The sequence below is a fragment of the Dermacentor variabilis genome, chromosome 3 (genome assembly GCF_050947875.1).
Source record: "Dermacentor variabilis isolate Ectoservices chromosome 3, ASM5094787v1, whole genome shotgun sequence".
Lineage (NCBI taxonomy): Eukaryota > Metazoa > Arthropoda > Arachnida > Ixodida > Ixodidae > Dermacentor > Dermacentor variabilis.
In genome coordinates, this window is record NC_134570.1 from 44,110,985 (window position 1) to 44,126,430 (window position 15,446).

The 15,446-nt window shown below is 45.0% G+C and overlaps 1 protein-coding gene and 1 long non-coding RNA gene across 2 annotated transcripts; both read right to left on the minus strand.

Moving 5' to 3' along the window:
- Positions 1-491: 491 nt before the first annotated feature.
- Positions 492-2,087, minus strand: LOC142573940 (uncharacterized). The gene is made up of 3 exons (XM_075683139.1): positions 1,965-2,087; positions 1,546-1,705; positions 492-731 (listed from the first exon to the last, which is right to left on the minus strand). Exons 1-3 carry the CDS (start codon positions 2,034-2,036, stop codon positions 583-585), a joined length of 381 nt encoding a protein of 126 aa, XP_075539254.1. The 5' UTR covers positions 2,037-2,087; the 3' UTR covers positions 492-582.
- A 304-nt stretch (positions 2,088-2,391) lies between these two features.
- On the minus strand, positions 2,392-2,816 carry LOC142573941 (uncharacterized). Its single transcript, XR_012826377.1, has 3 exons — positions 2,671-2,816; positions 2,507-2,598; positions 2,392-2,433 (listed from the first exon to the last, which is right to left on the minus strand). It is a non-coding gene; the product is annotated as an uncharacterized LOC142573941 (long non-coding RNA).
- Positions 2,817-15,446: the final 12,630 nt, after the last annotated feature.

The following is a 15,446-nucleotide window of genomic DNA, read 5'->3' on the forward strand; positions in this document are numbered from 1 at the left end:
TACCCAAGCAACAAAAAGACCGTGGCAAAAAGTCGGCCCGACGTCTCCGGCCGACTGCAAAACGGTTGGCCCGACCTCGGCAACCAAGGGCGGCCCAGCTTTGGGGATTGACATTGGCCTAACGTCGGCCGATCGTCGGCAATCGATGTAGGCCCGACCACTGTGGCCGACTTGGCCGACGGCGTCCCATACGAGGGCCTACCAAGGCTTTAGGTACGTAGTCAGTCGGCCAGCCGTAGGGCCATTCTATTTGGCCAACGCAGCCGAGCGCATGCCACACGCGGGCCAGCCATGGCCCTGACGACAATAATGGTCGGCATTGCACCGGCCCGGTGCTGAAAGCCGACGTTGCTTTTGACGCCCCGAATAATCGTAGCTTTTGCATCATGCATTTACAACAGCATGCGCATCATGCATCATGCTTGTGTGGTGGCAGGCATAGAAGTACCACACGAAAGCGAACGCTTTTTTGTACTTTTCATGCCACATAAATGCCAGGCAAAAGATTCTGATACAGGTCTTTATTTCTTGTAATTGTCTTAAATTGGATATGTACACCGACACGTTCACAAGTTTCAAACACTAGTTCATATTTGGTGGGCTTGAAGCAGGGTCACGGCGCCTTCTTTCATTCCGGCCTCCATCCCTGTCAGCTGCTCCAACCAACCAGCGTTTTGCGACTCCAGCCACTGATGCTAGTGAAGCGTCAGGGAACGTGCTCCTCACAAATGCTGCAAAAAAGCGGCACATATAAGAAAGCTGCCCCCGCTTTATAGTTCAGTTGGTGAGTCGCATTCCATTTGAAGAAGTGAAACAATCAAAAAGATCATAAGTCAGATATTCACGAAACATTAAAGAAACGACAACAAAGCAATATTAGTGACGTGCAAATCAGTATCGAAGCTGTCAGGAAGAGTGGCTGGACGACACAAATCGTGTAAGTACCGGATAGTTGGTAATTTATATGTCGTTAGCAATAGGGGGAACTGAACACGGAACCATAGCAAAACACGCATACACAATGGCTACTGTGTCTATAGGTAGCGCGGCTATTTACACCACGATAGGTCTTGTTGCTTCCCGTGAGCACTGTATGAAACAGCCGAGTTGAAACGCTGAGACAAAGAACGCGCCGGAGCCCGGAGCGCGCCAAGCGGCACAAAGAGGTGAATAGGTAAATGTGGAGAGGCAAGAGGGGAAGCTTATGGCATGATACATATACTTGCTGACATGATGGCAACGATGATAGGTCTATGTTTTGCAGAAAACAGTTAGCATACATGGGTTAAAGCAGAAACAGCATATACAGCATATATTATATGGTGAAGCAAAACAAACTCCTCAAAAGCAGTGGCAAAATATGGACGCCGCAAGTAGAACTCACTTATTACGGCATTATTTTATTAAAGAAAATGCTAATACTGGACGCAGCAAGATGCAATAAGCAGCAGCTTGTTTGAATGAAGAAAAAAAAACTAAGCATGCAGTTGGTACCGATGTTCGCAACGTGCACTAGAAAGCTGATTGTTATGCCATATTTCTTACTTATATTCGTGATGGCCATGAGCTTCACGAAGGCGTGCTTCCTCCCCTGCGACCCTTTCCAGCTGAACTGCAGTGCAGCTTCATTTGTAAGTATGCCCTGCAGAATAGTGCTCACGGCACGACCGGTGTCCGTTCCTCCGTATCTGGAAAAAAAGTTCACCTGCACGAACCAGCGCACGTAGAGTTAAACCAGACATCCAAATACGCGGTTATCGTGGTCTGTAAAAAATAATGGCCAGGATAAGAAACGCTCTCGTTTTAAATGTTTTAACCACATAAAACAAATATATCTAGAAACAACGTTCTATGACAGAATGGCATATGGCTGCGGTATTGTATGAATGACAAAATGAAAATCAACCAAATATTAAACATGAATACATAGTTTCTCTAAAAAGAAAACACAGCATGTCATTCACCATCTGTTCCATGCGGGAATCTGAAGCTAAATATTCCTCTAAGATACGCTTTAGAGCCGCCCAAGGAAACATGAGGACAGGAAGGATAGGTTTACCGACTTTGGTCGGAATATCAGTGAAAAAAAAAAACCATCCAGGCAGCGCGATAAATGAATACAACACATAGTTGCACAAACAAAATAGCACGCAGACTACCACGAGACAAATGTATAGGTATACATAACGTCGAGACCGCGGTGACAAAGTATTACACGTAAACTACGAAAATGCAACAAAAGAAAAATTGAGGAAGAACTTACATATGGGCTATCCGCAGGGTTTCACATACGTGTGTTCTTGTCTGATGTTCCTAGATCTACTCTAGTCCACATGCGGTGAAGCGCGCTACACACAATCCATTCTTACCTGCAATGCACCAGACGTATATCAGACGTATATCATACAGGTATTTACAGTTATGTTTTTTCATCTGTGGGAAGGAACGAAAGCAACTTCTAATTAATTATGACTTTTCCGCAATAACAACCAGACAAGCGTCTTACCCGATTTCTTCCCGAATGGTGATAACAGTTCCGAGCGTAGCAGGTCATTCGCACACTGTGCTTCAATTTAAGCAGTGTCGTTCCAGTGTTTCCTGGAGAAAAATTGACGAGAATACAAGACGAAAAAATAATATTAGAAATATATACATGAAAGTACGTCTCACATTTCCCTGTCCCAACTCTCGAACGCTTGATCCGTTCTCATGTAAAGCCTCTTTTTTTTCTTCTTTCTGTCAGAAAAAATAAGCCCGAAAAACAAGGAGTTTATCATACGTTGCAAAACCATTTACACAATACAAGGCGACCTTTGTTCACTTGAAAAAGACAGTCATGCATTACACAACGTGAAATTAAAATGCCACTTACGAGTACGCATATCTTGAACGACGAGATACGGCGGCTCCACTGCATGGAAAGGGCTTGCGCTGTTCTTGTCCATGTCACTTTTGTGTAGTTTGCGTTTATATGCGCAGTCCATGATAGCAGAAATGCACCAACTAGTCTACCAAGAGACGCGGAACGAGCTGGCATCCAGAGCCATTTGGCGGGAACTCGCCTGCGCCCCTGTGAGCAGGCGGCGTTGGCCTGACGAAGAAAAAATAGACAGCAAGGAAAGTCCCGCTTCGCTGGTGGTTGCTGACAGAGAGAATCGCCCGTCCCTGCTTTCCAAGAACCTCTTCATTCCTTCTGGGAGAGGGAGAGGCGACAGCCCAAGACGACCTCGGTTCCCCACACTTTTCCTTTTTTTTCTTTTTTCAGGCGCTTCCTGTGAGCGCGTTGCCGTTTCCTTTTGGTGTGTGTGCTGTGCACGTGCGTGCGTGCGTGTGTGTAATGAAAATCTGCGTTCTATATTTGCAGGGATTGGTAGCTCTATACGAATATGTATATACCTTATGTGAACAATAATTTTGACCTCTTCAACGCGTCGAACAGTACTTTGGGTGCTATTTACGTTAGCATGTAGGTTCTGTTTTCTTGTTTGGGAGTATTGTACAAATATCGTATAATCTTGATTGGTTTCCTTTTGTACTTGCTCAGTATTGTATACCTGTTATTACCGGGTGCAACTGTCTTTGTTTTAAAAGTGTCACTGTAAAGGCTCTGCCAAGCGAAAGGGGGCTGCGGCTTTGTCAATCTGTATCTGACAGCTTTTTCTGCGCCTCTGCTGTCTGTACCTTTACAAGGCAGAAATAAATAATTTGAATTTTAATAAGTATTTATCGTCAAAGCATCACGTCTATATGTGCACGAAGTTCGATAGGTGCATGCATGCATACACAGTCAATACGCTTTCCAGAGAGCTTTGCACGAAAATGGTACATATGCTTCACAGGAGACGGCGCTTGAAAAAACACTCATGATATACCATGAATTTATTAATTCTTAACTGCTTGATTGTTGAACGTCATTAGTTAATTGAGCGAAAATTGGAAGAATTTGATCTAACTCTAGTTCTTCCCAATCAAATCCACGTCGACAGCAGAAATGCTCTATGTTATGATTTACATTGATTGGCATGCAGCCTTAATTATTCTTAGACGAATCGACAATAGCTAGAAAAATTGCAGATTTTGACATCTCTTCACAATTCGCCTTCGTTTAATCGCTTCTTTCACCCTTCCCAGAGAAAACATCTAACTGAAATGTTTCCTAGAACTGTACAGTCCACGAGTCGCCTGCGCTTAGTTCGTTTGAAGATTTTTTCTGTGCTGCGACAGGGCCGTTTACAATTAACGCGCCGTTCGCGAACAATTTTGCTTGACTCTTTCTGCAGTTCAGATGACTATTACGAGAACTGTCTAATGCAATATCCACTTGATTAAATTTTGTTCCCCGTTAAATAGTTATTTTCTCGATAGTTTAACTACAAAAGAAGAAAGCAATAATGAACGACACAATAGTGTTGCAAACATATCCGTTTTTGAAGTATTGAAATCTTGTGCTTTTTGGTAAAGCAAATGTAATACTTACGCGATATGTCTTCTTCTTGCGACTTGCACACTGGTCTCCACGTACTCTTGCTCTCATAATAGTGGTCGTTGAATGCGCACCCGCATATATGGCGAAAATAAATTTGATTCTGATTTCATTATTCACTCTAATTACTAGAGTTCTATCAGTCCAGAACAAAACACAGAACCATCCTTTAGCCGGAAGGTGATCTAACTGCCAGATGAACTGTCACTAACGTCTGTATGTGATGGTTGCTGTTTTTCCCCGTGTGATGAACCTCCGTCATCGCTTTTGTATAGCTGGTATATATTCCGTCATTATATATATTCTTCCTTCAACATTTGTTACGCAAAAGCAACAACAACGAAAAACTGCTGCCTCTCACTTCTTCAAAGCACTGCGCAGCCTGTCGGAACGCACTGGCGCGTGTGAACGCATGACCTGAAGGTTCAATTTCAATGTGTTGTTCAATTGCTGCCTGAACCACTCGTGAAGACCTTTCGTGCCCCGTCACTTTATTATGCTATCTTTTCTTGTGACCGATGACAAGACATTAAATTTGGCGGCCTCTGCAAGACTAAGCTGCACCAACACAGCTTCTTAAATATACGAATTGGCTCAGCGGCTGTCGGACAGTGTGCATGGTCCCTAGTGGCACGTCACTAAAAAAACCAATTAAACGCTTAGCGTATATGCACAAAATGACGCGACCACTAATATAACATGAGAGGGGACTTTCGGTCTCACAAAAAAAACGATATATATATATATATATATATATATATATATATATATATATATATATATATATATATATATATATATATATATATATATATATCGTTTTTTTTTTGTGAGACCGAAAGTCCCCTCTCATGTTATATTAGTGGTCGCGTCATTTTGTGCATATACGCTAAGCGTTTAATTGGTTTTTTTAGTGACGTGCCACAAGGGACCATGCACATATATATATATATATATATATATATATATATATATATATATATATATATATATATATTACACGAAGTGCGCATGCGCACAAGCATGATGCATGATGCATGCGCATCATGCATCATGCTTCGGGTATGACGCTGTTCCACCAGCTTTTTTTACTTCCTTTTTGTTTTCCAACAAACGTGTTGCTTCTCCTTCCTAATTTCTCTCGTCATTACATTTAGAAGCTCACTGTATTCCCACTTTTTGCTTGGCCATTTGCCGTGTTCTTTCTCGACTCCCGCGGCTATATTTGTTATTTGTTGAGCGTTCAAATTTGGACTGGCCATTCTTCGCTCCGTGCTCTCCTTCACAACTACATATCCCATTTTCAAAATGGTGCGTTTATGGCCAGTCCTTGTGTTACTACAGTCTTACTCGCCAATGGCTCAACTTATCTCAACTGATCTGAACTTATCATAAATATCTTCCGTCATCAGACAGTAACCAATAGTCGATTGCCTATTTCCAACTTCCCATTTGATCTGACCATCAGATTTACGGCCCGTAATTACGATAACGAGGTTACGTTGCTCACAAAGGTCCAGTAATAACTTCCTGTTGTTGTCGGTATAAACGTCTAGATCCTGTATGTGGGCATTCATGTCACCTAACAGGGTAATTTCGGCATTATTTCCGAAAACGCCTAATATCAGCACTTAGGCATTCCGCTAAGCCTTGGTTCTTCTCTCTGCAATGTTTTCTCGTTCATAAATACGTTAAGCCCAGCCAAGTTTTATTTCCACTCATTGTGCCTGAAAACCAAAGATGCCCTTGACACTTTGAATATGCTTTTTCCCATTTGAACATTCCGGCCCCCCTCCCTTTCCTTTCGATTTAGTTCTGTTGCAACCTTCCCAAACATAATTCTCAATGACTGGTGCATCTTTTAAGTCTCTAAGGTGCGTTTTTTATAATCGCATACACCCCGATTTGTTCTCTATTTAACTGCTCCTCAATTTAAAAGCGCTTTTCCTTTCTTCTGGCGCCCTGCATGTTTATGCAGCCTATTGCATGGCGGGCTCGCTTTTTTTTTCCGCCTTTCTCTGTGGTACTAATCTGAGGTACCGCCACCTACCGGCCGTGGCCACTCAGACAGACCTCAAATGGCAGCTAGAAAAGGGCTTTGTCTTTCAGTTTCCGCGTAACAGAATTATGTTTTCCCGCATACTCGATTTGCAATCCGAAGTTATCATGTCTGAAGCTTGTGCTTAAGTTGTATTTGACGCATTTTCTGACAATTTACCCTCAAAGATTCATTTAGTTCCATAAGGCTCTTGCGCTTGGCGGGGGCCATGTATGCTGCACTTCCGTATACATGCGTGCCCGCGTTACGTACGTCGCTTGTGGTGTAGTGGTGGTTGGTTTCTAAGTAACGTCGTCTAACGTCGGCAATCGTTTCGTTGTACATCCACTTTCACAGGGTGCAATGGAGGAGGGCTTTCTTTTTTTTTTGCTAAGAACACTGCAGGGAACCTGCTGAGAAATATGCGCACAAAGCCACAAACGTGCGAAACCCGCGCACAGCGTAGGCAGAATGTAGCTGTGATACCTTACGTTCACACACTATCCCACAATTTGGAAAAGGTGGCTCAGCGTTACGAGTGTTCGCTGCTCCCCATAAGCTGTAAAAGCTTTGTAGAATGACCGACCCGGAAGCAAGCCAGTAACGTGACTGCGGCATAAAGCACAGGCCGCCTTTTATTGAATACGCATAAGGGGTAGTCTATGAAATTCTTTCAAGGTGCGGAATAGTGTACATTGACCATACTGGGAGATGTGTTAATGATAGGTTAAGGAAGCACGCAAACAATATAAAAAAATCCGCGTGAAGGAAAAGATTTCGAAGGTTTTCTGGCAAGTCATTGTCTGACTTGCAGGGACTGTTCGCCCGACCTTGTAAACACTTTCGTTATTAAGAAGAGTAAAACTCGTGTTAGACGGGAAATCGCAGAATCTGAACCGATTTCTAGAAGTGAACTTGAACTTTATTTCCATCATCGATGGAGGAGAGAAAAAAAAGCTGTGTAAGCATGGGGATGTGTCAACATGGCATCCATCACGCTGTCAGACAAATAGTTGGCATATTTACGAATGCGCAGATGATTACACCGGGCTCGGACAGCATGTATATATTCGTGATTCATTCACAATAAATGTTTTTGGAAGTTCAGCACCCATCCTTGTCCTCTCGTCTCCGTCCGTGTCTTCTTGCGCTACCGCCTTTTCAAATTCTTCGGATATATCACGCACTTTCCACTGTGTGTTTTGCGGGGCAAGGAGTAGTATACGCGCGCCGGCGCGTTTCGGCGGCAGGGAGCCCGCTCCTCTCCCCAGCCCCGCTGTAACATGATCGCCGCCTGCACGGCATGAATGGTCTCCGCCTGCTCTCGCGCGACGTGTTGGGGGGAGTGAGGGGGCTGTGTTCGTCTTTACATTCGGGGTCGCGGAAACCAGGCGGTTCGCTTGCCGCCGAACTCACAACTTTCTTTACCAGTGATCCAAGAAGAAGCTGAAAAAGAAAGAAAAAAAAAGGCCAGAACAAGTTTCGTCCCCTCAGGCTCTGGAGAAAAGCATTCCGTCCGCAAGCAGCAGCGCGAGTTCGAAAAGAAAGGAGACTTCACAGTCTCGAGCAGCGCCGCGCCGTCCGTCACGAATCACCCGAAGAAGATGGCACATGCTCAGTCTGAAGGATTAGACTGAATTGCGCGCAGCCAGTGGCACATAGCGAATGATAAATCATGAATCTGAACATAAAGCACTATTCCATTAAGAGGTCGGTGTGCTGTAGATATACATATGAGCCGAAATCATACGTGTTAGATTTTTTATGAAGGAACGTATTTTTTGTTGCACCGAAGAGAAACGCGCTTACTGCGAGGATACAGTTGTCTGTTATGTATGAGTGCCTAACAGAGCGCTTGCCAGCCCAACTGGAAAACCGGCAAGCGGCGTGCCGAGTGTCAAATCGGCAGCCCGCACCATGAGGGAAAACCTTGCATTGCTATTTGAAAATCGCCCACGCGGAAACTATGCGAGAAAACCTGGGCGAGCGCGAAGTGCTGCTGCAGAAGCGTGCAACAGAGAAAGTCTTGCTGGGACGCACTCGTAAAAAGGGATCCTCGAGCCTTTGGCAAACCATTTCTTGAAAGAAGAAACAAAAATTTAGAGAATGGGTAGTGGGACTCGGTGCCGTAGCAGATGAATTGCGCCGTCGTAGCAGCCAAATCATTTCTACTAAAAGGAAGAAAAGATTGGCTGAGAAGATTTCGAGATTGTGTTGCTGTAGGTGCAACACCGAAGTTATACTATTGATGCATTTACGTTTCACAGTCCCGTAGCAAAGCAGGAACAGAAAACCCCTGGCGCTCCCCAGTCATCTCCTGCAAAATGAAGACATCAGCACTTTTATTAGGGGAAGTTAATTCTTAGTATGTTGCATAACGTTTGCTTGGGCTATTTGGCTCATGGGAAACATCATGGCGTGAAAGACGAGGACACAGGGCTCATTCTGTTTCTAGTCCTCTTTTTTCTTGCGCCACTGTTTTTTTTTTTTTTTGTTTCCAGCGGTTTCCACATAATATGCATTTTCCTAACCGTAGTTCTATTCTTGGTTCAATACAATTCGCGTTCGCCTTTTGGCAAATGCTCAGCGTGCGTTCAGTGTTATCACCTCGTCGCGCATGTTCTTCCGAAATTTTAAATTGTGAATTCATATCGGACCAATTCATTTTGAGTAAACAATATATCTGCGCCAGCTGTAGTAAATAGATGTTTAACTAGTTTTCTGACACTTTCCTTACGTCAAATATCCAAAAGAGGAGGATACGAATAGTCTTGCCGTGATAAATGAAATAGAAAAAATTCACTGTGGAGCAAGGCCTGCATTAGTTTTTTCTGTTTGGGAATGAAAGCATCACCGCTCGGTACTGCCTGCTGAGCGGAATTCAAGGACTCCTAGCTCCACAGTCTATAATAATTCGCATAAGTTAACTTCAGGCTGAGCATACGTATGTTCTGGTGCACTTGTCGTTCACACGAGTGAAAGCGCTATTCGTTGATGCAAAAAGGAGCTTGAGGGAGGCAAAGAAAGATGCCAAGCATCGTAAAACGCGTCTCTTCTTAGTGGTGGCTGAATGCAGTGGGTGGGGAAGGCGCCTCTGTGTTGCAGCTCTTGGCGCGGAGGCGGAGAGTCCGGGTGGAAGAGGGGGGTGACGTTTGTGGAGAGGAGACGCTTGTAGGAGGGAGTAGGAGGAAAACTAGCAGTGCAGCGAATGTGGCAGCGCGCCGAGGGCAGCGCTAACAGAGCGATGCGATGTCTGGTCGCACTAACCGCTTCAGCGCTCCGCCCCAGAGCTTCGTCGGCGCTCTATGATGGCATCTCGGAGGCCATGTTTAGGGCGGTAGGTACAAGTTTAATTTAGTGACGTTTGCTTTGTTAAACCCCAAATATTTCTAGAAGTTTAGTGTTTAAATTACAGTAAAAAAGAATTAGCGAAAATTCATAATATATACCATAGCCCACGTGAAATTCCGCATGTTTACAGAATTAATCCTTGCAAGCATCCCGAGAATTTCCCTTAAAGAAGCATGGCAGGTTAATTCACATATTTACGCGTTCGACGAGTTTCATATTGCTTCAGAAAACGGTCCCACACACATATATCGCTGTTTCTGAACGCATTGCGCTATAATGCAGCTGTGTATATGTAATAGTCACGAAAAGTATAAATTCTGTAAGCATAACAATGTATTACCTTCAACTATAATAAATTTCCCTAGTGAGAATTTTATAAGTATAGACCGACAGACAGGAATTGATATAAAAATTAAATTATGCTACTCATCGGCCTCGGGCGTTGGTCCGACGCGTTGCCATCGTACCGAGCCGGCGACCAACTGGCGGGTCGGGAGTCAGTCTGACAGAGAGTAGAGTTACTGTATGTGCTACCGCAGGTAGCAGAGTTGCGCGTCTGTTTTATCACGCCGCTACCGCCTCTATTGGCAGAACGTCATCACGTGGTAGCCAAGCAACCGTGCATTGCGGAGAAGCAGATGTTCGGGCCAATTTTTTGTATTTCCCGACGCCGCCGCTGCAGCGAACTGGATTGACGCAAGTTATCGCCAGTCAAATTCAAATCCAATCCGGCCGATCTTGCCGTTCGCTGTCCACGTGCGTGCTAGCTGCGTAGCAACAACGCAACGTGCGCAGCGCATCTCACGTTTGTTTCGTCGGCCTGCCTCGTGAAACCTTACTGCAGTAATTGTTTTTCTTCCTTTGTAAAACTAGTGAAGGGTGTTCAGGTAAAGACACCTGAACAAACAAATTTTCAGCCAACTGCCTATTGCGCCAAGTGTGTATGAGATGAAATTGCTTGACTAACAGCTACGTGCTTTTTGGGCTGCGCTAAAAAATTCACAGCTGGAATATTCTGCAAGTCTGGATTTTTTTTTAAAATAATGGAAGCACGTAGAGCTATACAGGAGATTTAGCTGGAATTACCAGTTTTCTGCATGTGATGCACCACACTGCTTTCACAGAAGTGTCGTAAAAAAAGCCAGCTCACATTTTCATGATTATGCACTGCTTGGGTTGTTTCTGAATATGAAAGAGGTTACTACTAAGTAAATATATTGACACGTGTACTTATCTTTATCGGGCGACCGCGTTTCGCCGCTTAACAAATGTAATCGCACAGCGAGGGACGCGCCTGCATGTATCCGACGTTTCTGGAAAGTTATCGATGCTTCTACCCGGCTGTCTGTTGTCGCCGAACCTTGTGTTATCTGATTTCATCGCTTGACGCGAATGGTGTAGAACTTTGTAGAAGCCATGCGGGTCCCAACGATTAGTCTGGAACATTCGATGACTGCTGCATAAAAGCCGACGCGCTTGACCCACTGATCAGATTTTCGACGATCGCCGAGCGTGTTCGCCGCTATCGTTGCGCTATAAGTGTAGCCTGTTTTGTGGGCACAGGTTCGCCCAATAAAAGTTAGTTTTCTTGTTCACAGTATTGCTACTGTGTTATTCAACGTCACCACCACGTGGCAATATTTAATCTGCTACAGCTTATGTGAAGCAGGATGCAAGAGGAATGAATGTCGTCAATTAACATACGGTAAGGGCCTAACTGTGTTTTCAATTATTCCCTATAATGTAGCTATGTCAATCCTGCGAGAAAAACTTTCGCTACACTCCCACAGAAGGCTACTTTTGGAATCCCTGCAGTGAAAAGGCACATAATGAAGTCACACTTCCCGGTGTAGCTGATATCCATTGCTTGCTGGTAGATGGATATGTTCCTACACAATATCTAATGGGATACCAGAGTCGAAATATGAATGGTTGGTCACTGATTGACCAGTAATATTTTAGACTGGCTACATGTCGAGAGCTATGGCACATAAGCAAGTATGGGCCTCATTATATTTAGTACAGTTCCCTTTGTAAAAGAGCACCAATTGATAAAACTCACTACATCAAAATATTTGCACGCACATACACTAGTGTTCTTGTTTTTTTCTCTGAAATTCGCATTGTGATTTTATTGCCAAAAAAAGGGGCAGTTGCGGCTCGGTGCTTTTTGTTACTGTTTACATGCTAAAAGAGCACTGCACTGCTCTTAGTAGCGTATTTATCTCTGTTGAAACAAAACCTGAGTGCCAAGCAGTATTCAAGCGAATGAAAGTTATTAATGTATCTGATTGTTCACCTCAATTACTAACGTTTGTCCAGTTTTTAATACGCTGTTATTTCGAACCTTATACTACCTTCTGAAGTGGCTTTTTCGCACAAAACATTTTGTAGGATTTCCGACATCTATAAAATAACATCACCATATTCCCTAAGTTTATTCGGTGCGATCTAATCGTTACCGTCGCGGTTCACGAATGCTGCATCTGATCGGCGTATATAGAATACACAATCTATTCTAGATACGCGAGTGCCCATGCGTTATTAGGGCGGAGAAAGTGCACAGGTGAATGCAAGTCCAAAAAACAACTAATATACGCGCTGCATCTTACGCCGCGCGCTAAAAAAGGGCAGCGCCTTTTTCTTCACAATCTAATCCAGTCAGCTGTTTCGATGCGCTTTGTTTGCGATTAGGCGGAAAAGCGGTGCACAGCGATGCAAAAGCGCCCACGGTCGATCGTCAATACGCTAGGCATGTCGCCTGCAAAAACGGAGTGCGGTTTCGCCGCATAGACTTGGTTGCTTCTCAGGCAAGATGGCGGACCTACGCGCAACTCTGCTACCTACGGTAGCATATACAGTAACTCTAACAGAGAGGTTGGCAAGACGCCCTCTGCCGACTGCCCGCCGGTAAAGGCGGCGGCCGTTGTCATACCGACCTCTCGCCAACCTTCGCTGGCCAATATAATCGTTTGACGATCATTTCCCGACGATCGGCCAAGCAGCGGCAGTTGGCCAAGGTTGCTTGGGTAACTGCTGGGAGCAAGGTGGCAATCCAAGTCAATGGAAATCAGCCCAAATCATTTTTATACCGAAGCCGGGAAAGAAATCACAACTGAAGAACTTAAGGCCCATATCGCTAGCATCCTGCGTCGGTAAACTCATGGAACATGTGGTTCTCACGTACAGTGCGCCTCACGAGATACATGGATGATGGAGGACTTTACCCACATACCATGGTTGGATTTCGACCCAAGTTATCGACGCAGGATATTATGCTCAAACTAAAACATCAGATCATAGATGCAAGTGAGAAAAATCTAGACACCAAGGCAATACTATGTCTCGATCTAACTAAGGCCTTTGACACTGTCACGCACAAGGCAATACTACATCTCCAAAAGCTGGATGTAGGACGCAAAACGTGCGCGTACATCAAAGACTTCTTGACGGATCGTACCGCAAAAATTTCAATTGGAGTATCCAAATAGGAGGCGCTCAAACTAGGTAATAGGGGTACCCCGCAGGATTAAGTCCTATCTCCCTCTCTATTCAACGTGGCAACGGTCTTCCTGCGAGACTCGAAAAGATAGAACTCGGACACAGCCTATACGCGTACATTACCCTTTGGGTGGCGGGTGGAAGCGATGGGCATGTGGAAGAGATCCTTCAAACAGCAGTATAAACACGGTCGAAGACTACATCAGAGACAAGGGACTGAGATGCTCCTCGCAAAAATCAGAACTTCTGCTCTACAGACCCACATGCCGGGGTCGAAACAGCATTAGGGAAAGGCCAGGCATTGTGGTCACAGTAGAAGGCACCACTATACCGATAGTGGAGAGCCTGAGAATACTGGGACTCCGCATATCCGAAAACGGCCATAACGGAGAAATCATTAGACTACTTGACAATAGTGTTCAACAAACAACCAGACTAGTAAAGCGGATATCCAACAGACACTATGGCATGAAAGAGCACAATCTCATCTGATTAATAGAAACGTTCGTAATCAGTCGTATTGTACATGTGGTCCCTTACCTTAAGCTCTACACTGCGGAGAAAGCTAAGATAGAAATGATTAGGCGGGCGTATAAGCAAGCCTTCGGACTTCCGGCAAATACGTCAAATGAGAAATTCTTGGCGTTCGGCGTGCACAACACACTAGATGAACTTATTGGGGCCCAGAGAGTAGCGCAGTATGAAAGGCTTACACAGAGTTTGACGGGGAGACACATATTAGATGACATCGGAATAACCTACGAAGCACAGCATGGGGTGCGGATAGACATCTCAAGGAAAATAAGGGAACATCTATCAATACCCCCAATCCCCAGAAACATGCACCCGGAGTTTCACCAAGATCGAAGAAACGCAAGAGCGAGAGCTCTCCACATAAGATTCCGTAGTGCCAGGGACGTGGTCTATGTGGACGCGGCGGAGTACGCAAGTAGACAGAGTATGTCGATAGTTGGTACGAGTCTAGAGTGTCACTGCAGAGTTAGTGGCACGGTAAAAATAGGGAAGGCGGAGGTGGCGGAGGCGGCTGCCTTAGCACTGGCAATAGCCTCCACGGAGGCTAACATCGTAGTAAGAGCCTCCAAGACAGCCGTCAAGAACTATGCAAAAGGAAGAATCTCGCCGGAAGCGCTGAGAATTTTAAACAACTTTCGTGAAGATCGCTACATTCACTTTATATGGGTACCCGCAGACTCCTCCCTTCACGGGAACGAAATAGCGCACAACCTGGCTCGAGAACTGACAGGCCGAGCAGGTGACACGCAACAACTACTGGGAACGGAGAGAGACCGGATGACCAGCGTTAACGAGATTACCAAACACTATAAATCGGGAAGGGCCCATTTCCCGCCGGCACACTCCTCGCTGAGTAGACGGCAAGCGACGGCATGGCGCGTCTTACAAACAGGTACATATCCGAACCCGGTGGCCTACCACCGCTAATACCCGGACCTTTACACGGATATATGTAGATTCTGTCAAAAAAGGGCGGACCTACAACATATGGTTTGGCCTTGTCCTCGGACACCCACACAGAATAAAATAAACAAGACTAGAGAGCAGTGGGAGACCGCGTTGCTCAGCTGTGCACGGGAAGACCAACTCACGGCAATCCAGCACGCCGAAGACGCCGCCAGGGCCCAAGGGCTCGAGGCCGTCGTCTAGGTAGAGGGGCCTAGGTCTCAAATCTGCTGTGCACAAATGAAGTTTATTCCTCCTCCTCCTTGAAGAGCGGCACGTATCCAGTCACACATGCTCAGTTACCAAAATGTCTGCATAAACATTAGCGTTAGCTTTCCATCTACGTATTCATTCAAATATAGGTCTACTTTTCTTTTTTCTTCTTTTAATGTTACCCAAAATGAGTTATCGACCTATATTTGTGATCAAGAAATTTCGACCCGACGAGGATGCAGCTTGTGGCATCGACTAGCGAGCTTTGGCAGCCGCGCTTACGGTAAGTAGAGATGAGTCAGGAGGAGGAGGAGGAATAAACTTTTATTGTAGAACCCGCACTTTATGATGGCCGGGCCTAAGCCTCCCACGAAGGGACGT